Source organism: Saimiri boliviensis, chromosome 7 (genome assembly GCF_048565385.1).
Source record: "Saimiri boliviensis isolate mSaiBol1 chromosome 7, mSaiBol1.pri, whole genome shotgun sequence".
In the NCBI taxonomy this organism is placed as follows: Eukaryota; Metazoa; Chordata; class Mammalia; order Primates; family Cebidae; genus Saimiri; species Saimiri boliviensis.
In genome coordinates, this window is record NC_133455.1 from 117,976,811 (window position 1) to 117,998,399 (window position 21,589).

At 38.0% G+C, this 21,589-nt stretch overlaps 1 protein-coding gene across 4 annotated transcripts in view; it reads left to right on the plus strand.

The window, feature by feature from the left end:
- The window catches only part of LRP6 (LDL receptor related protein 6), a 157,429-nt gene extending 141,986 nt beyond the window's left edge, over positions 1 to 15,443 (plus strand). For 2 of the 4 annotated variants that reach the window (XM_003934520.4, XM_074403273.1), the window contains 5 exons: positions 607 to 717; positions 5,333 to 5,563; positions 7,138 to 7,274; positions 7,927 to 8,024; positions 11,307 to 15,443. In XM_003934520.4, the coding sequence (XP_003934569.1) occupies positions 607 to 717; positions 5,333 to 5,563; positions 7,138 to 7,274; positions 7,927 to 8,024; positions 11,307 to 11,601 (872 nt within the window). In that variant the 3' untranslated portion in view covers positions 11,602 to 15,443. The remainder of the gene's footprint in view (positions 1 to 606; positions 718 to 5,332; positions 5,564 to 7,137; positions 7,275 to 7,926; positions 8,025 to 11,306) is intronic. The other 2 variants (XR_012518596.1, XM_010345099.3) reach the window with 2 other exon arrangements.
- The last annotated feature ends 6,146 nt before the right edge of the window (positions 15,444 to 21,589 follow it).

A 21,589-nucleotide genomic window follows, 5' to 3' on the forward strand; every position in this document is an offset into this window, starting at 1 on the left:
TCCTCAGTACCTCAGCATGCAATTCTTTTTTCCCATTCAGTTATTTAAAATGCAGTGTTACTTGGCCTAGTGTCAGTTGGGGTTTTTCAAGTACATATGACGGTATCACTTCTGATCGTAGTACCATGTTCCATTATTATTGTTTTAATTCACTTTATATGTGTAAGATTTATACAAATTAATAAGCTTTGAAAATTGGGATATTGAACTAAAAGATATTAGGCCTTCACGATTTAAAAATAGTCCCTGTTTCCAATGAGCTCTGAATTAGTGGATTTATTAATTACAATCTAACATATTATATATTCTTCACTTTCTCTTACTAACCTTTCCCATGGTAAAAACAAACCAGCCAAGTTCTCTAGAATTATTTAATGACACGGAATTTAATGTAAAGAATAAAACAGGAAATTTCCTGCTGGATTTTTTTTCCCACTCTTTTTTTTTTCTTTCTCAACCAGTGGAACTCCAGAGAATAATATTTAAGTTACAGCTAAAAGTCTAATTTGTTTTTCATTTGTATTCAGAAAGCACCTTCTGACTCTTGCCAGAGTTTGATTTTACATGATATTAAAAATAAGAAAACTATTTACATTTTTTTCCCAGTGCTTTGTTTAATTGATCAGTTCCGCTGTGCCAATGGTCAGTGCATTGGAAAGCACAAGAAGTGTGATCATAATGTGGATTGTAGTGACAAATCAGATGAACTGGATTGTTGTAAGTAGGACTGAGATCTATAAATTACTCTTAACAGAGAATTTAAACAATTTTTTTCTTATGTGTGAGGTTTACTTATCAAGATTTCCTAAGTAATAAGTATTAATATTAAGCTAATTATTTGTGCAAAGGATTTTTTATGTTTTGCTTTCAGTATTCTTTAAGCATAGCCATTTTATTATGCACAGAAACATTTAGTAAAGCACTAGAAAAGAATATTATTTTACTATAGCACTAGAAAAGAATAAATATTATTTTACTACGGCCAAAGTTACAAAATTCTCAAATCATTTAGATACATAGAAATCAGCAGGGCGTGTTAGCTCACTCCTGTAATCCCAGCACTTCGGAAGTCCAGGTCAGTGGATCACTTGAGGTCAGGAGTGGGACACCAGCCTGGCCAACATGGTGAAACCCTGTCTCTGCTAAAAGTACGAAAATTAGCTGGGTGTGGTGGCACATGCCTGTAGTCCCAGCTACTGGGAGGCTGAAGCAGGAGAATGGCTTGAACCTGGAAGGTGGAGGTTGCAGTGAGCTGAGATCACACCATTGCTCTCTAGCTTGGGCGACAGAGCGAGACTCCATCTCCAAAAAAAAAAAAGAAATCAATTGGTCTGAACTTAGTGAATGTTAGTACATGTTTAACTGTATTCCATTGTTGTCTTGAAGTACTTTAATCAGTTTCTCATTGGTCAAAAGATTTTAAGAGCTTTCTTAAAATGCAGCCTGAAGACAAGCCAATGTATACCCCTAAACTTAGGGACCCTTGGCTGAATAGCCTATAGTTTCTTCAAAGTTCATAACTTGTTGAGTGCCCTAAAACAGTGGTCCCAATTATTTTGGTACCAGGGACCTGTTTTGTGGAAGACAGTTTTTTCCAAGTGGAGATGGATAATGGTTTTGGGATGAAACTGTTCCACCTCAGATCATCAGGCATTAGATTCTCATAAGGAGCATGCAGCCTAGATCTCTCAAATGCGCAGTTCACAATAGGGTTCATGCTCCTGTGAGAATTGAATGCCACCACTGATCTGACAGAAGATGGAGCTCAGGCAGTAATGCTTTCTGGTCTGCCGCTTGTCTCCTGCTTTGTGGCCCAGTTCCTAACAGGCCGTGGACTGGTACCGGTCCATGGCCAGGGGTTTAGAGATCCCTGCTGTAACATATAATATATCCCAAATTGATCAACTTAATTCTGAATGGAATTCAGCATAAGTCAGGTCTACCCTGTCAAATGTATTTGATAGAATTTAGAAAGGATTCGTTTAAAAATTCTTTAACCTGTAATGAGAACTTTAAGCTGGTATTTTTACAGACTTCAAGTGGGACTACTCAATAAGACTTAGACTCCACCACACCTGGCTAATTTTTTGTATTTTTAGTAGAGACGGTATTTTGCCATGTTGCCCAGGCTGGTCTCAAACTCCTGAGCTTAAGCAGTCCACCCACCTCAGCCTGCCAAGTGCTGGAATTACAGGTCTTCATTTTCAAAATGAAGAGAATGATATTTAGCCTAAAAAACACATAGTGCAGCTCATAGTACATATATTGATGACAGAGTGTGATAAGTGCTGTCATAGAAATCTGCACAGGTAGCAGTGGAAATGAGAGAGTAGTCGGCTTTTTAGAGACAAAGATGGACTTGATCAAGGAAGGCATTTTAGAAGAATGGCATTTAAAATTGAGTGTTGTGCTGGGCCCGGTGACTCATGCCTATAATCCCAGCACTTTGGGAGGCCGAGGTGGGTGGATCATGAGGTTAGGAGTTCAAGACCATCCTGACCTTGTATTTTTAGTAGAAACCCCCGTCTCTACTAAAAAATACAAAAATTAGCTGGGTGTGGTGGCAGGTGCCTGTAATCTTAGTGTCCCAGGAGGCCAAGGCAGGAGAGTTGTTTGAACCTGGGAATCGGAGGTTGAAGTGAGCCCAGATTGCACCTTTGCACTCTAGCCTGGGTGAAAGGGCAAGACTTGTCTCAAAAAAAAAAAAAAAAAAAAAAAAGATTGAGTGTAGATCAATGAATAGTATTCATTATGCAGATAAGTGGAGAAATTGCATTTTTGGCAGAGGGAATATTCAAAAGCAGAAAAGAGTGAAATAGGCACCTTTGGGAAATTTCATGTAATGGGACTGCTAAAATACAGGCTCTGTTGAGGGGTGTCAGTGAGAGAGAACACAGGTAAAGGGATAATCATGGAGGACTGTGTTTTTCTTCTAAAGAGCCTAGACAGTATTAACAATGGAGAGTCACTGAAATTTTCAAGAGAAAGACTAGCATGGTTAAGCCGTACAGAAGCTATAAAGGCAGTGGGTTGGAGGTGATAAGCTTTTAGGCAGGGAAATCTGTTAGATTGGTTGCTTTCAAATTTCTTTTGACCACATCAAGAGGAATGCAAAGATGTGAGCTCATGCATTAAAGAAAAGTGTCATACAACACTTATTTACCCATATTACATAGAATGCATTCTGACACTTTGTTTTTTTTTAAAGCTGCTTGTAACCCACTAAATCATTCTCACCGTTTGTGAATGACTTGCAGCCTATAATTTAAAAAGGAAGCTATTAGAGTTCAGGCAGAAGATGATAAAGATCTAAATCATGAGGAGGAGTAGTGGGGGTGGCAAGGAGAGATTTCAGAGTTATTTCAGAAGTAGAATAAAGAGGATTTGGTAACCACTTAGATACAGCTGGTAAGTTTAAGTTGGCCCACAGGTACTTAATTGAGTGACGGGAGTCATTAAGTTGGATATATAACAGGAAGTGAAAACTAAAGTACCATACTACATCTTGGCTGCAGATGTAATGTTTGATTGATGCAATGTCTAATTTAAGTTAAATTTAAGTTAGGCATGTACTTTGCCACAAGCCCCATCACTTTTTATTATCTTATACTAGATGACTTCATTTATGGTCTCTTTATGCCTGAAATCTAGGGGAAATGACTGATGATGGTGACAGTGAGTTCAGTTTCTGATATGTTGCCTGAGAGATACTCATGGAATATCCCATTGAAGCTCTTCAGGAAGTTGATTATAAGGATCTGTGGTGCAGAAGAGAGATTTGGTGCTCTTCAGTTTATTGATGATAATTAAAGCTGTGGCAGTAGATGGAATCTCCCAGGAAAATAGTAGGTGATAGATAGAAATCCATCTGGAAAACACCTGCACTTCAGATGCAGGCAGAAAAGAATGAAGCCAACAAAGGAAGCAGATGAATAATAATCAGAAATAGTAAAATTAAGAGAATGATGTCTTGGAAGGATATTGGTCAGACTTTTTTTCTTAACACAGGAGCCAGCAGTATTACGTAAAGAGGACAGTGAAATGAAGAATATATTGAGTTTGGCAAAAAGGAGAACTTTGACCTTTGCCAGAACAGTTTCGGTGCAGTGGTGAGGGTGGAAGCCTGATTTCAGGGAGTTAACGGTGTGACCCAAAGATTTGGAATTGAGAATAGTGAATGTAAACTTTTCTTTTTTGAAGCTTGGCATTGCAAAGGAATATTAAGGCACTAGAAAGGAATGAAAAGATGAGATGGTTGCTCTTAAGGACTAAAGAGAGTCTATGCCGCAGATTTCAGGGACTAAGTTTGTAAATGATAATCCCTATATATTATGTAACTTAGAGATGTCATTTTCACACATTTCTTTCATATAATCTGTTAGAGGATGAGTTTAGCTATATGAATAGAAGATTTGAGGTAAGATGAAGCAAGAGAAAGTTTTTTTTTTAAAGAATCTACAACTGTGAGATATAATTTAACTTCAGAATGGAAGAATTTTTCCTCTGAATAGAAAGAGTAATGCTTTAATTTCGACTAGAATACTATCTAGAGTCTATTTGAAATCAGATTACTATGAGTTTAAACAATTTCCCTCTACCTCTGATATTGATGACCACTGCTTCTTTAAGGGATCCAGTGAAGGTGAATCCCTGAGGCAATGTCCTTTTCTGGCAATCTGGCCTTTCTTTATGAGTCCTCCGGTAATCAAGTATTAAAGAAGTTACGTTCCTTCCTTCGTCTCAGGCAGCCATACAGCCTGAAGGCAGCAGCATAGGAGATTTGAGAACTAAGGCTCATCTTTAGTTTCCATTGTCCATTCATTAGGCCTAAATGTCACTATTCAAATCTAAAATCTAACATGTGCTTAGAGTTGATTTTGGCTTCTTCACCATTCCAGGTAAAACATTTGATGACTTTTCTAGGTTTATCCTTTCTGACTGTAAATTTTTTCCTGAAATCTTGAAATAACGTTAATTTTCATAGTATACAGAATGAAGTAGAATGGATTTTGTGTACTTATTTAAAGCTTCTTAATGGTGTTTAAATCTGTACTTCATTTACCATCTTTGTTTCTATCCATTTACAATTACACTTTCCAACCTATTTTATTTCTGCCTTCACTTAAGGGTAGTTCACTTTGATTCCTAATGATGACATTTATTCCATATGTCCTTGGGGCATGGTGTATATTCATAAAAAAGAAAAGTGTTTATGAATTATCTTCATTAGGCTTATATCTTTATATCCTATCAGCAAGCCCTTTTTTTGATTACTATTTTGAATATACAGTTGTTTTTTCATAAAATAACCATACTGCATTCTTCATTTTAGATCCAACTGAAGAACCAGCACCGCAGGCCACCAATACAGTCGGTTCTGTTATTGGAGTAATTGTCACCATTTTTGTGTCTGGAACCATATACTTTATCTGCCAGAGGATGTTGTGTCCACGTATGAAAGGAGATGGGGAAACCATGACTAATGACTATGTAGTTCATGGACCAGCTTCTGTGCCTCTTGGTTATGTGCCACACCCAAGTTCTTTGTCAGGATCTCTTCCAGGTGAGTCAGGACGGATCCATTCAGAATCAAGTCTTGGTCCTGCAAGACTGCCAAGTTTCCATTATGGGAAAGAATACTACCTAGAGTCTATTTGAAACCAGATTACTCTGAGTTTAAACAATTCTAAGAACAGATGTTCTTTTTTACTGTTAGTACCTTTTCTTTACACAGAAGGCCTTAGATATGGTTTGGTAGAAATTGCCAGAGCATATAAAGCAAATACATATGCAAGTGGTAAGCCTTTCTGACTGCAATTCTAGATGCATGCTACGGAAGGTGAATCAGCCAGTCATTTAGTGAAAGAGTTACAAACCACAGTTTCTTTAAGTTTACCACCAGGGAACTCTAGTACTGTGGAGCCCAGGAATAAAAGGAGGCCAAAAATTATGTTAAGATTCCTGTCAGCCAACAAAGATTTGTAAATAGCTGGGTGATAGAAGGGAGGAATATGTCTTATGTTTTCTCCTGAATTCATGTGCTAACAGGGAACTAGGGCTAGTTTAGGCATAACTGAGGAGCCAGAAGTTCTACACTTAAGTAGGCCATATTGCTGTAGGGAAGTAGCTTTCTATTTAATGTTTTCTAGTGCTCTTAGTTAAAAGAAGCCTTTCTTTTAATGAATATGGAGAAAGAGGTGCCTTGCAAAAGCCCTCTAAAAATAGGAACTTACTATGGGTGTAACTCCTAAGTAGATAAACCTGGTTTTTAAACTGTTAATGGTAACGTTTCTTTGTTGCCATACCTGTTTTCAGTTAGTAGAATTTGGGAAGCTACTTAGAAAAATTAGAATTTCTTCTTTAGCATTGGTAGTTTTGATAGTAGCAATATTTATATTCATTAGATGAAGAAATACTCTTTCGTATGTTGTTTGTGCTCTAAAAAGTGGTTTTTTTTTCTTTTGTTTTCTTTTGAGCATGTCAGTTATTTAATATACCCTGCTTCACAACCTCCGCCCTTTACAATTCTTTCAAATCCTCCAAGGGGTTGAAAACCCCTTATTTTATTTTATTTTATTTTATTTTTTTTTGAGACGGAGTTTCACTCTTGTTACCCAGGCTGGAGTGCAATGGCGCGATCTCGGCTCACCGCAACCTCCGCCTCCTGGGCTCAGGCAATTCTCCCGCCTCAGCCTCCTGAGTAGCTGGGATTACAGGCACGCGCCACCATGCCCAGCTAATTTTTGTATTTTTAGTAGAGACGGGGTTTCACCATGTTGACCAGGATGGTCTCGATCTCTCGACCTCGTGATCCACTCGCCTCGGCCTCCCAAAGTGCTGGGATTACAGGCTTGAGCCACCATGCCCGGCCTGAAAACCCCTTATTTTAAATAGCCCTGCTTCTACCAGGAAAGGGAGAAGGTGGAATCTATTCTTGGTCTTGTTCTAGGCTAGCTAGAGAATGTTGATTTCCTTTCTCCATTAAATGTTTTCAATTATTAGGAAAAGAGAGTGTACGTTATTCTAAAATCAGACTACTTGACTGTTGATATTTGTATTCCTACTGTTGAATAAAATTGCTTCATACATTTTTATACATCTTATTCATCTTCAGTTTTTATCCTCCTTTTATTTTAGGAATGTCTCGAGGTAAATCAATGATAAGCTCCCTCAGTATCATGGGGGGTAGCAGTGGACCCCCCTATGATAGAGCTCATGTTACAGGAGCATCATCAAGCAGTTCTTCAAGCACCAAAGGCACTTACTTCCCCGCAGTAAGTAGTCTGTTTTCCTTCGAATGCAACATACATAGGATCTTAGATATTTTAACTCATTTAAATGTGGGTGATCAGTGATGGTAATGTAAAAGTAGTTTTTGAATCTAAAATTTAGGCATAAAAGGCTCAAAGAAGAATTTCATCCCCCCCCACCATGCTTTTAAATTTTTCTTATAAGTTTACTGTGTAATAACTAGAATATTTAAAAGCGTTGGGTATTAATTTCACATTTCAAGGAAAAGTAGAACTGCTGAATGGTACCTCTTGAGGGATTAGGGCCTTCATTTTATGACCTCCCAAAAGAGGAAGCACACCTGGAATTTCTCCTAAATTATTTTTCTCTAAATACTTACAATTTTAAAAAACCAGAACCTAGCTGAGCTGACCATAAACCAATGATTTGTAGGTTACAGATTTTCTTTTTTGTCACTTTGCACTTTTTAGCCATGATGAAGTCTTAGGGAATGGGGAAGCCACAATCTTAAAGTACTGTTTGAGGTCAGTTCTTTGGAAAAGACAAATTGTGCTAATAGTGGATTGTAAAGGAACACTAATAGAGATGAAGGCAGAAAAGTTGAAAGAAAGTCTAATAGTTTCTATCTGGAGTGGACTGTTGTTATTTTAATATTTTAATTATTTTTTCTTTTAGATTTTGAACCCTCCACCATCCCCAGCTACAGAACGATCACATTACACTATGGAATTTGGATATTCTTCAAACAGTCCTTCTACTCATAGGTCATACAGGTAATACACATCCTCCTCTAAAATAAGTTGCAGTATTTATTAGAAAGTATTTTAGTTGTGGACTTGATGTAGCCCCAAGTGAGTAGACGATGGTCACTAGAGTGAGACTAGGCATCTTGTCTTGGTAGTACTGACATTGCCTCTACCACAAATCCTTTCCCTTCAGGGCGATACACATATTTTTTTGAGATGGAGTTTCGCTCTTGTTGCCCAGGCTGGAGTGTAATGGCACTATCTCAGCTCATTACAACCACTGCCACCCAGGTTCAAGCAATTCTCTGCCACATCCTCCCAAGTAACTGGGATTACAGGCACGTACTACCATGCCCAGTTAATTTTTGCATTTTTAGTAGAGGTGGGGTTTCACCATGTTGGCCAGGCTGATCTCAAACTCTTCATCTCAGGTGATACCCTCGTTGGCCTCCCAAAGTGCTGGAATTACAGGCATGAGCCACCATGCCTGGCCAATACATTTTTTTTAAAGAGAGTCACAAATGCTGGCTTTTAGAATAATAAAATATAGCCGCAGGCTTTGACAGTATTCCAAGGAGGAGTTGCCCACCAAAGTGACTGGTTTAAAATAGTTAGATATTCTAAGAATGAAATATTGGGATAAGATTGGTTCATAGAATTTAGAGTTTAAGACAGTAACATAGTAAGAACACAGAATTTTAGAAAAGTTGAGAGAAATGTAAGTTCAGCCATTGCTTACATATGTTATTGCAATCTGGAGTGAAAGATTTCTCATATAGTTGCTTGGAATAAAGATGGAAATAAGTGTATTTATAAGCCAAAAAGGGGGAAATTATTCCGTTTTGCTAATTTATGAGTCTATAAAGTGTGTTGAGCCGGTCAAGTACTGTTGTGTCAGCTTCCACTTCTGTGTTCCTTGAAGGGCCAACAGACCATAAGTAGCTTGAGAGTTTCTTTCTAAACACTGAAGTGTCCAGTCTAGATAATCTTTTCTGTCTTCTATCTTCTCTAGATAATCTCCTATTATCTTTCCTAGCATTTCGGTCAGATTGGCCTTACAGGACCTCACCCATGTATAGAAATAAAGTAGAAACTACTTACAGTATTTCACTCTGAATTCTCATTTCAGTTTAGATAAGACTTTGAAATAGTTTTGGCTGTGAACAGATAGTTTGAATGATTTGTTGTAATGTTGCTTTCACTGCCCCAGGTTTCTTCTAGGAAGTCAAAACAGAAAAAGCAGGACCCTAAAAATTGAGAAATGAGAAAAGATACAAAATTTTATTTTTAAAAATTAATGTCTTTAATTCAGATTGAATAAAGCACTCATCACAATAAACATCATTGCATTAAAAACTATTTTTGTTTAACTGTTTTCTATATAAGCCCAGTTTCTGTTTCCTCTGTCAAACTTTTCATCATTTGTTGATATTTTTGTCTAAACTGTGACATGAAAGAATTTTATTAATTCAGTTTTTCTTTTTTTTCTTTTCTTTTCATTAAAATAGAAGTATTTGGACTTTTAAACGTTGACCTTAGAAATTTCACCAAGGATTGACACCCAATTAGACAAAAAGTTAAGACCAAAAAACAAACTGTGACATCATATAATCAGTATTGGTAGTAAACGTCTTTGAGAACCCGCTCAGTGTGTCGTGTAACTTTTGGTCTCTGGCAGTCTTGCAGCCTTTTTATTTTTATTTCTTCCTCTTCCTCCTCCTCTTTTTCTTCTTCTTCTTCTTCTTCTTCTTCTTCTTCTTCTTCTTCTTCTTCTTCTTTCTTCTTTCTTCTTTCTTCTTTCTTCTTTCTTCTTTCTTCTTTCTTCTTCTTCTTCTTCTTCTTCTTCTTCTTTCTTCTTCTTCTTTCTTCTTCTTCTTCTTCTTCTTCTTCTTTTTTTTTTTTTTTTGAGACAGTCTTGCTTTGTCACCTAGGCTGGAATGCAGATGCACAATCATAGCTTACTGCAGTCTCCACCTCCTGGGCTCCAGCAGTCCTCCTGCTTCAGCCACCCAACTAGCTGGGTCTGTGTTTCACCACGCCTGGCTAATTTTAAATTTTTTTTTTTATAGAGATGGGGTCTTGCTATGCTGCCCAGGCTGGTTTCTTTCTTCCTTTTTTAAAGACTAATGAAATGTAGTAGTAATAAGGGGAGGCAGGGTAGAACAAGGAGTTCAATCTGTAATTGTCTGTGAACAATCATGGCACCCATTTCTTTTGAAGCAAGCCCTAGTGATATCAAATGGTTTGTATCCTGAGATCCTAGGATATATTACCTTGTGGTGCTCTATATCACTAGGTATTTTATGAATCGTTGTATCAGTTTTTAACTTGCTTTTGCCCCTTCTCTTTTAGTCACTTTGATGAGAAAGCTTATGAAAAAAATCTTTGGGATAAATTTAAGATCAGCTTTACCATATTTAGAATAAACAGGTATAAGAAGTTACAAATAGAAGTAGGAATGACCAGAAAAGCCAGAACTTTAGGTCAGCTCTTATTGTCACTAGTGTGTTCCTCTCTTTCCAATGACTTTTTCTTTTGTTAGCAATGCTACAAACCTAACAACTGTAAATTACTTAAAAAGATTAACAAGTGTAAGAAATAAATTAAGGCCTCTGATGTATACATTAGAAAAATCACTGGCCCTTAATGGGTATTTAAATTTTATCATTTTGATGTTGAAAGCTGCTCTTCTGACAGGTACTTATCTATACACAGGGAATGAAAACTGTTTCTCCCAACCACAGCAGTTTCCCTTTGCCAAGAATACAGTAATGGAGTAGTTACGCCCCTTAGGCTGGCTACCAAAACCCAGCTTGGATTGTATAGAAATTGTACAGAAGAAAGAAATGAAGTCTTCAGATGTCATTAAGTTATTCATCAGGTTAATTCTGGAGCAGTTAAAGAATGTTGAGGAAATGCTGACATGTTTTAGTAGTGTAAAATATGTAAAAACCCATTCCTCCATAGGCTATGAAACTGCAGAACAAATTTGAATAGTAATTTTTTTTATTCTGTGATGCAGTTTAACTTGAAGATATAAGAGCACATCCAGAGGCTAGACTGAATTCACCCCTACATTCCCATCGTGGTCATTTTCACTTGCCACTTTCTTATTTGCAAATAAGAAAGTCCGTGGTATCTTCCCCCACCAATCTGCCACTGAAAATTGGCTCTTGGTCTGTGTAAATTTAAATTGCAGTAGCTTATTGTTTTCAAGGTGAAGTTTACATCTAATACGTCTGTTCTGAGAGTGAAAATCATTTTTCTGTAAAACCAACTCTGCTTTTCTTTATTTTCTCCCTGTACCAGCTACAGGCCATATAGTTACCGGCACTTTGCACCCCCTACCACACCCTGCAGCACAGATGTTTGTGACAGTGACTATGGTCCTAGCCGGAGAATGACCTCAGTGGCAACAGCCAAGGGCTATACCAGTGATTTGAACTATGATTCAGAACCTGTGCCCCCACCTCCCACACCTCGAAGCCAATACTTGTCGGCAGAGGAGAACTATGAAAGCTGCCCGCCTTCTCCATATACAGAGAGGAGCTATTCTCATCACCTCTACCCACCGCCACCCTCTCCCTGTACAGACTCCTCCTGAGGAGGGGCCCTCCTCCTCTGACTGCCTCCAACGTAAAAATGTAAATATACATTTGGTTGAGATCTGGAGGGGGGGAGGGAGCTTTTAAAGAAGGATGAGGCAGACCATGTACAGTTAAAATTATAAAATGGGGTAGGGAATACTGGAGATATTTGTACAGAAGAAAAGGATATTTATATATTTTCTTAAAACAGCGGATTTGCTGCTTGTGCCATAAAAGTTTGTATAAAAAAAATAAATTTGTACTAAAAGTTTTATTTTTGCAAACTAAATACACAAAGCATGCCTTAAACCCAGTGAAGCAACTGAGTACAAAGGAAACAGGAATAATATAGGCATCACTGACCAGGAATGTCTGGGCTTTGCTGATACCAAAAAAAAAAAAGAGAGAGAGAGAGAGAAAAACTATTAAGTCCATCTCAGAGCAGCAAACCATAGATACTTGGTAGTAGCCAAATAGCGTTCATCAGTTAACTAACATTTGAGGGCCAACAAGTAAGAAATCACGAAAGAAAAAAAAAAGGAATTAATACTAACCTTGGACAAGGTTAGTATTTCTTGGAATTTCTCTAGGAATCCATCAATATTAGTGAGGAAAGTAGATATTTATAAAAATCCATTCTGGGTGTTGCTGTTGTAGGAGGATCAGCCCTCTGATAAGATGCTATGAAGCTGTGTGTGTGCAAGTCTTCTGTCCCTACCTTTAGAATTCATACTTCTGTCAAAAATGAATTTTTTCTCTTGGTATTTTTACCTTGCTGCCTCCCCCAGCAACTTGGTAGGTCATTTTGCCAAGATACCATGATTTATTTAAGCTTTTAAGCTGAGGCATTGACTAAATGGAATTTTCTAAATTAAAGTTTGATTTTAATATTTCTACTAGCTCCATTCCCCAGTAAGCTTAGCTCTTTAATTTGACTGCTGTTTTTGCATACTGATCAAGATACTGTTGCTCTTCTTCCAAGATTGTTTTAATGCTCATTAAAATGTCTTTTTACAACACATATAGACAATGTTTAAGAATTAAAAATTTAACCATTATGTTTTTGTTGTAAATTAATCATATATCCTTGCACTACTTTCAGCATATATCACAGTATGAAATCATTTTTATATATATTTTTCTGAGTAAAACATTTAATTATGTTCTGGTTAGAGACAATCTACTTAAAAAGAATTTTTTCTTATTAGGATTTTCCCTATATTAACAGTTTGTGACGTTTTCATGTTCTTTAGGCCGGTTTTTCTCAGAATGATGTCTACATACATACCTCTTCTAATGTGTGACTTGGGTTCAACATCTTTCCGTTACCCACTGTGAATGTTAGGCTGTTTTCAAATTATCCACAAGTTATTCTTGTAATCACTTCATATTTTTACGTGCATTCTCTCTTACCCATTATGGATTAAGGTAATTTAACAAATTTAACAATGGGGATTAAATGAGAAGGCCAACTATTAACTTCTCAGCTGTCAGAAATTGGGTGGAAGGAATAATGGCAGCCTCTTTCGTGATCTGCCTGACCTACTGTCATGTATGGTAACTGGGGCTGCTAATTCTTCAGCTATCAGGGCTGACCTGTGGAATGATTCTAGTGCTTGCTCTGCCATCTTGCTAGAAGTTAGTTTCCTGCTTTTTATACATGTCTAGCATTTCTCTGCTAAAATGGAATGTTTTAAAGCTAATGTGTTTTTACCTTAAGAGGTGTTGGTTAGTTAATTATTGAATTTTTTTTCTCTTTTAATTCTGTTTTGCTAAGGCCTCTGTGTTTCAGGGCCCAAGAGAAAACAGTGGAAGAAAGGATTCAGAATTTTGGCAAGGGCGAAGTAACTTTTCATGCAATTAAAAAATACCCAAGTAAAGTTTTTAAAGAGAAAATTGTGATTTTAGAATAATGCTAATTGTCAGGTACAGTTTCTAAGAATCAGGTGCACTTGATTTTGCATATTATCAGTGTCCTACTTTTCAGTCAGATGAGCGTTAACACTTCCTGTTGCTGGAACTAAGTGCCCACAGTCTCAGATGAAAAGGACATTGAACTTGCATTCTGTGATACACAGGGGCACTTGATGCTTAAATGAAGATGGAAAGGTTAGCAATAACTGGGTGTTGATTAGAATCTGAGAATTCTATATGTTTACATTTTTAAATGTGCATTTTTATCTGGTGGGCTTCCCATGTGGGAACTTGCACTATCATAAACTAAGAAGAATATGCCTTGTTTATCTCAGTCCAGGTGCTTGTACTGCGATGGCAATGGCCTCTTCTTGCAAAATACTAATTTGTGTGCCAATTTGTTTAAAGTTATTTGAAGGCAGTTCAGCTTAATCTCAGTATTCTCTTTCTGGGGTAGATGAGATGAATTCTTAATATTTCTGGGAGTACTTTTTAGTGAGAGAATTGTCAAATTTGGAAAGATGTATTGACCGTTAGGTTAAATGGACAGTTAAGCTTAAGTAAACCGTATATTGATTTTTTATTTTTTTTATTTTTTTTGAGACGGAGTTTTTGCTCTTGTTACCCAGGCTGGAGTGCAATGGCGCAATCTCGGCTCACTGCAACCTCCACCTCCCGGGTTCAGACAATTCTCCTGCCTCAGCCTCCTGAGTAGCTGGGATTACAGGCATGTGCCACCATGCCCAGCTAATTTTTTTGTATTTTTAGTAGAGACGGGGTTTCACCATGTTGACCAGGATGGTCTCGATCTCTTGACCTCGTGATCCACCTGCCTCGGCCTCCCAAAGTGCTGGGATTACAGGCTTGAGCCACCGCGCCCGGCGTATATTGATTATTAAACAAGAGCTGTATTGGAAAAGTTGAGAGGAAATACATGAGACCACAAGTTGGGGGGGAAAAGAAAAAGGGATTTTAAAATTTGGCATATTAAATTCATTGTCCAAGGGGGAAAATGAATAATGTTTCATTAGATTCCTTATATGCAAAAGTATTTATTTTGAACATGTGTCGTAAAATATTTGCACTAACTGATGTGTTTAAAATTATCCGAGAAATAAACTTGAACGTAACATACTTTCTGTGCACCACAGTAAGCTGTTCTGCACTGAAGTGGTCTTTTATTACTAAGGCCTAGACTTGACTCCAGCAGAGTCCCAGTCTTCTGAATAGTGATTTAAGGAATTTTGTTACTTAAGTCATATAATGGCACATTCACAGGAAAAAAATAAGAGTTGGTGGATAGAATTTTCTCACTAATAATTTTTCTTACATAAAATTATATTATGCCTTTGGCACTTGCTGCCACTCTTACAGCATATCACAAGATGTCTGTTTAGCGGAGATTATGTCGTTACTTTAATTTTAATATAAAAATGCCTTATGATATACCACCAAGAAATCTCTGATTGTTTAATAAGTTTGAGGACAGCTAATCTACAGAGATAGATATTTAGGAATGAAGACTTTAAAGTACATTTTTATCTATTATAGACCAATAATTAGGGGAAGGGACTTTGAGCAGTACAATTTTAAGATGATTTTGAGGGTTGTATTTCTTTATCATTTAAAATACCCTAAAGTCAGGCCAGGTGTGGAGGCTTACGCCTGTAATCACAACACTTTGGGAGGCCAAGTCAGTCAGATCACCTGAGGTTGGGAGTTCGAGGCTAGCCTGACCAACATGGAGAAACCCTGTCTGTACTAAAAATACAAAAAATTAGCCAGGTGTGGTGGCACATACCTATAATCCCAGCTACTCGGGAGGCTGAGGCAGGAGAATCGCTTGAACCCGGGAGGCGGAGGTTGTACTCCAGCCTGGGCAAGAAGAGGGAAACTCTGTCTCAAAAAGAAAAAAACAAAAACAAAAACAAAAAAACACCAAAAACCCTAAAGTCAGTACTTTATATGAAGGAAACTCATTCATTATTGAAGGTATAAAAATAGCCACCATCTGTATTAGGTAGCAGTCAGTTTTGGAGGATCATCTTTTTGTTTTGCTATAAAGCCCTATTAATGAAGAATACTTCCAGTAGAGTTAATAGCTGTGGCTTACCTACTGTGTTAATGAAATGTGTTTATTTATGTCACTTGATACCAGTAGCCATAATAGAGACTGAAGAAGCATGGTTTAATCAAGCCTGCTTCTATGTAGTGAACGGGCTGCTGCTGCCTAGTTTAGATTCTTAGAAATGTCCTATTTTGAATTGTTTTATTTCTTGTAGGGGAAGGTTTATCCCACTTAATTGATTTGCATACCATAGGAATTAGATATTGGTTACCATTACAATCTAACAAGATTCAGAAACAAAAATCTTGGGCTTTCCACATTTAAAATATGTCACACTCCTAATAAATGTGTGGTGCTCAAGTCTACATATGGCAACCATAGTTCATCTGGAGTATGGATATGAGTGTGTTTACCAGTATCAGTTAGTGGACAAGTATTTGGGCATCTACAGATGAGACTATACACTGTGTGGACTGAGTCCTAAAGAAGCTTATAGCCAAATGTGGTTTAAAACATTATCAGAAGTCTTAAGCTCAAGTAATTTAATTTTATTTGATACTTCTTATCTCAAACCTCAAATGAGCCCAGAGGAAGATGATTTTAGAAAGTACTCACAGTACATGTACCACTTCTTACTTTTGGGATGGCACCATTTTATAACAGTCTCACAATCTCACTTTTGAAATTCTCAACATTTTACGGTAGAAGACTTTGGACCTCAACTATAAAATTATACATTTATAACTTTTAAAAAATTTAAATTATAAGTATTGTGAATTCACACTCTAAGGCTGACTTCATCTACATCTTATTAAACTAAGCCTGTATGTACCTGAGTGGAGTGGAAGGTGGAGTCCTGCATTAATCAGTTACGGACTCTACCCTCACCCTCCTTCAACTGAGGTAAATTTTGCTGTTTTTCTTTTTTATAAAGCATTCTTAAATTGTTGAGTTTATTGCTGAAAAAAATCTTCATGACTTTACAGATAGAATTACAGACTAAATGGTTTCTTATACTTAGAAGCAGAGTACAGATCTAACAAACTGTTAGATTTCCCATCACTTAGGGTTTGCCCAAAACCAACACCACAGAATTACAGACAACACGCTTTTGCTTAACTGCCCATTTTGGTTCTTTTGTTTTTAATCAAATATAAACAGGATAGGGGATAGAGACAGATATCGATATACTATATATCTAATGCCTAAATATGGTTATTAAAGGGAAAAGTTTTAAAGTCTAATTAAATCCGGTATTACATGAAATTAAGTATATGGGTTAGTAAGGAAAAATGTTAAAAAGTAGAGAGGATACCAAGAAGATTAAACTGGACTAGCCTTATTTGCAAGTGAAGGATCTGGTGCTGCTTTCAGATGTTTATCCTTTATTTTTTTTCCCTTAAGCTTTAATCTTTGTCATTGTCTTAAAGTCAACTGGTGTTTCTTGTTCATCGACTTTGGTACGATGGTGCTTTGCAAGGATGTATTTATATTATAATGGCCAACATTTGGTCAGCCCTTGTCCACTTACTCACTTCCCTCCTTTTGTAAAATAAGTGCTTTAATTATAAACTGTATAAAAATACCTTGTATAAAACCCCTTTTTTGATTATTACAATAAGCTGAATTGTAACAAATAAAATGTTGATTTTTATAATAAAACAGTGGAAAAATAAAAGTCTCTGTCCTTTCTTTTCAGCAAGAAATTAAGACCATAGCTGGTTGTGCTTTGCTATGATATGAGACTGTTTCAGACACAACAAAATCCACCTTTATCGTTTGCATTTTAAATAATACTCAGCTAGCACACCTATAGTCCCAGCTGCTTGGAAGACTGAGCTGGGAGGATCACTTAAGCCGGTGAGGTTGAGGCTGCAGGAAGACTGGTGATTCTGCCACTACACTGCAGCCTTGGGTGACAGAGTTGAGATCCTGTCTCAAACTCAGTCAATCAGTCTCTGCAAGAGAGATTTGCGAAGGGCTATTGCTTAGTTCAATGCTGGCAGCATTTGTAATTGGGAACAGAGAGTAAGAAATAGCCTGTACTTCGGAACTGCTTTTGTTTTCAGTAAACTGGAAGGAGTTCTAGTATGGCCTCTGAGCACTTCCCTCTTTTCCAAGATCTTAAATTAGCTTATAAAATGGCACATTGCTTTCCTGGTGAAGAGCCCAGTATGATGTGATGATTCTTTTTTTATGAGGGTAGGACCTGGTAAAAATCAGTGAAACAACAGGTCTCAGCTTGATACTAAGTTCACTAATTTGATAGCAAGGGAAGAAAGCTGCTTTTTTATTTTGCAATATTTAAGCTCAAATATCAATTAAAGGGAAATCAAGTTTTAAAATAATGTCTTTCCTTAGCCAATGCTCTCAAGTGAACTTACCTTGGTCTTTGCTGACTCCTCCCATTCTTTCTCCTGGAAGGAAAACAAAAGCTACGAAAGTTGTGCTATTCCCAGTTAAATGAAAGGAAAAAAAGGCAGAAGACAGGTTTGCCTGATGTAAAGGCAGTCTCAAGAATGGGGAAAACACTGCAAACTGTTTTGGGCTCTCCTTTCCCCAGATAGGTTTTCAATTAAGGAAATCATTAAGTAATTTTCATTTTAATTCTTTGCCTTGTATATGGTTGGATTGTTTCTATACATTTAATGCAAATGACAAATTACTGTCCTCAGATCTCTAGTTCCATCCATTTATATAATTATGTAATCTGCACAGTCCCCCCTCCCTCCCACAGAAAATCTGCCTGAGACTTGCATTTGCAAATTCATATTTAGTCAACATACAAAACCAATCTTCACCAGTGCAGAAGCTAAAATGAAGGATAATTTTATTAACATTCTGGCCTGCATTTACTGTGTACCAGGCACTGTGCCGCCTCTCCTTCCACCCACACACTCACTTAATCTAATGAATGCCAGCTGTGGTAGCTGGAGCCTGTAATCTCAGGCTACTTGGGAAGCTGAGGCAGGAAGATCTTTTGAGGTCAGGAGTTTGAGACTAGCCTGGTTAACAGAGAAACCCCTACCTCTAGAATAAAAAGAATAATAAACTGATTAATGACCAGGCTTGACAGGAAATGCCAAGTTTGAGTATGAAAAGCTCCACTGTAAAATTTTGATTAGAAACGGGTTGTCTCTTGGTAGAGGGAAAAGGACGCATTGAGGTCTAGATTCTAATGTTTATTCCGTTGTAATTAATTTTCAAGGCATGTCTGGACTCGTTTATCTCTCAGTGTTCATCGGCATTAGTCTCTAATGTAGAGTTTTCAGAACCTTGACTAATGAGCCAGTTGACCTTTTTTTTTTTTTTTTTTTTGAAGTCCTGCTTTGTCACTGAGGCTGGAGTGGAAGTGGCTCAATCTCTGCTCACAAGCCAGTTGACTCAGTCGATTCCACTACCTGTTCTAGAGAAATACATAATGCATTTGAGGCAATGAATTGTATTACAAGGCAGAATCCACTGGAGCCCAAACGCCTATATGGTATCCTATTCCATGCTTCCTTTCCCCTAGGCCTTTGCTTTTCTTTCCAAAGAAAATAACTGTCAAAAAGGAGACAGCTCGACACCCATCTTCCATCACAAGCTGCATGGCAAACAAAAGTGATATCTTGAAGTCTTTGGGCTTAATGATCATCCTACCAAAGCTCTCCCACTATTACTCAACTGAACAGCCTCGAACATCTCATGTTTTGTCCAGTAATTAAAGTACTTTCTTGGGGATTCCATGGGAAGGACAGGGTTAGGGTCCTCGAGTATGCAGTGCTATGATTTTTAACTGCAGTTACATGTGTAACAGCAACATTTTAATACCTCAGTTTCTCTAATCTAGGTTATTCATATTTTCTCTTGTCAGTTTTAGTTACTTTTGTCTTTCAAAGAATTTGTCCATTTCATCCAAGTTGTTGATTTACTGACATAAAATATGTTTCTGGCTGGGCGTGGTGGTCCACGCCTGTAATCCCAGCACTTTGGGAGACCAAGGCAGGTGGATCACGAGATCAGGAGTTCAAGACCAGCCTGGCCAATATGGTGAAACCCTGTCTCTACTAAAAATACAAAAATTAGCTGGATGTGGCGGCATGTGCCTGTAATTCCAGCTGCTCTGGAGGCTAAGCTGGGGGGATCGCTTGAACCTGGGAGGCAGAGGTTACAGTGAGCCGAGATTGTGCCAGTGCACTCCAGCCTGGGCAACAGAGCAAGACTTCGTCTCAAAAAATATATATTCTTATATATACACACACACACATATATATATTTTTTCTTATCCTTTTACTGTCCAGTTTTGTTTCTGACATTGGTAATTTGCGTCTTCTCTTTTGGGGCTCAGAACATAGTACCTAAAATATGACACCTTGGAATACTATTTTAAGTTGAAAGAATTTGAGAAAAATCACAGAAGCAGGATTCTCTCATCATTCTCACCTGAAGCAGGTTACAAAACCTGAGATAAGTTTTCTGATCTCCTTAAGCAGGTCCCTTGCTTGAGAGGTGCCCTCTCTAATCCTGGAGGAAAGAAACAGTCTTATCTCTAAAGATAAAGGATCACAAAGAAGAGTCTAAACTTAGATCTTGCGAAGTTTCCCCCATTTATCATAAGATCATACCCTTTATGTCCTATCGTATTTCTCCACAACTGTCTACTCTTCATCTAACCTACTACAAAACACACTAACACCAGTTTCTTTGGGTTTTCATTTTAATAAGAAGACTCCTGTACCATATAAAACATATTAAATAAAGTTGATGGGGGTGGGGGAGACAGAGTTTTGCTATGTCATCCAGGCTGGAGTGCAGCGATGCAATTTTAGCTCACTGTAACCTCCACCTCCCAGGCTCAGGTGATCCTCCCACTCCCACCTCAGTGTCCTGAATAGCTGGGACTACAGGCACATGCCACCACATCCAGCTAATTTTTTGTAGTTTCTAGAGATGAGGTTTTACCATGTTGTCCATACTGGTCTTGAACTCCTGGGCTCAGGCAGTCTGCCCACCTCAGCCTCCCAAAGTGCTGGGATTACAGGTGTGAACTACCACACCGGGCCAAAAACTCTGCTTATTTATAGCTCCATCCCCACCCCATTTGGTTGTCACAAAGTTACACCTTTATCCATGTACCCCAAAACATAAATATTTTAAACACATTACTCTTTTAAATTATGTAGAAAACAATGTGGAGGCCAGACATGGTGGCTCACGCGTGTAATCCCAGCACTTTGGGAGGCTGAGGTGGGCAGATCACCTGAGGTCAGGAGTTCGAGATCAGCCTGGCCAACATGGTGAAATCCTGTCTCTACTAAAAATACAAAAATTAGCTGGGTGTGGTGATATGCTCCTGTAATCCCACCTACTCGGGAGGCTGAAGCAGGAGAATTGCTTGAACCCAGGAGGCGGAGGTTGCAGTCAGCCAAGATTGTGCCATTGTGCTCCAGCCTGAGTGACAAGAGCAAGATTCCGTCTCAAAAAAAAAAAAAAAAAAAAAAAATGTGGAGTAACAAAACAAAGTTACAACAATACTAGCTTTTAGATTTTTTTTTTAATATATTATTAATCTCTTGCTCGAGCATGGCGACTCACGCCTGTAATCCCAGCACTTTAGGAAGCCCAGGCAGGTGGATCCTTTGAGGGCAGGAGTTCGAGACCAGCCTGGCCAACATGGTGAGATCCCATCTCTAATAAAAATACCAAAGGTAGCCAGGTGTGGTGGTGAGGGCTGGTAATCCCAGCTACTAGGGAGGCTGAGGCAGGAGAAGAGCGTGAGCCCTGGAGGTAGAGGTTGCAATGTGCTGAGATCATGCCACTACACTCCAGTCTGGGTGATAGAGTGAGACTCCAGCTCAAAAAAATAAAGTATTAGTCTCTTAAATCATATAGAAAACAAAAAGCGTTACAAACCCTTGTCAAAATAATACTAGCTTTGGGCTGGGCATAGTGGCTCATGCCTGTAATCCTAGCACTTTGAGAGGCCAAGGCAGGCGGATCACCTGTTTGAGACCAACCTGGACAACATAGTGAAACCCCAT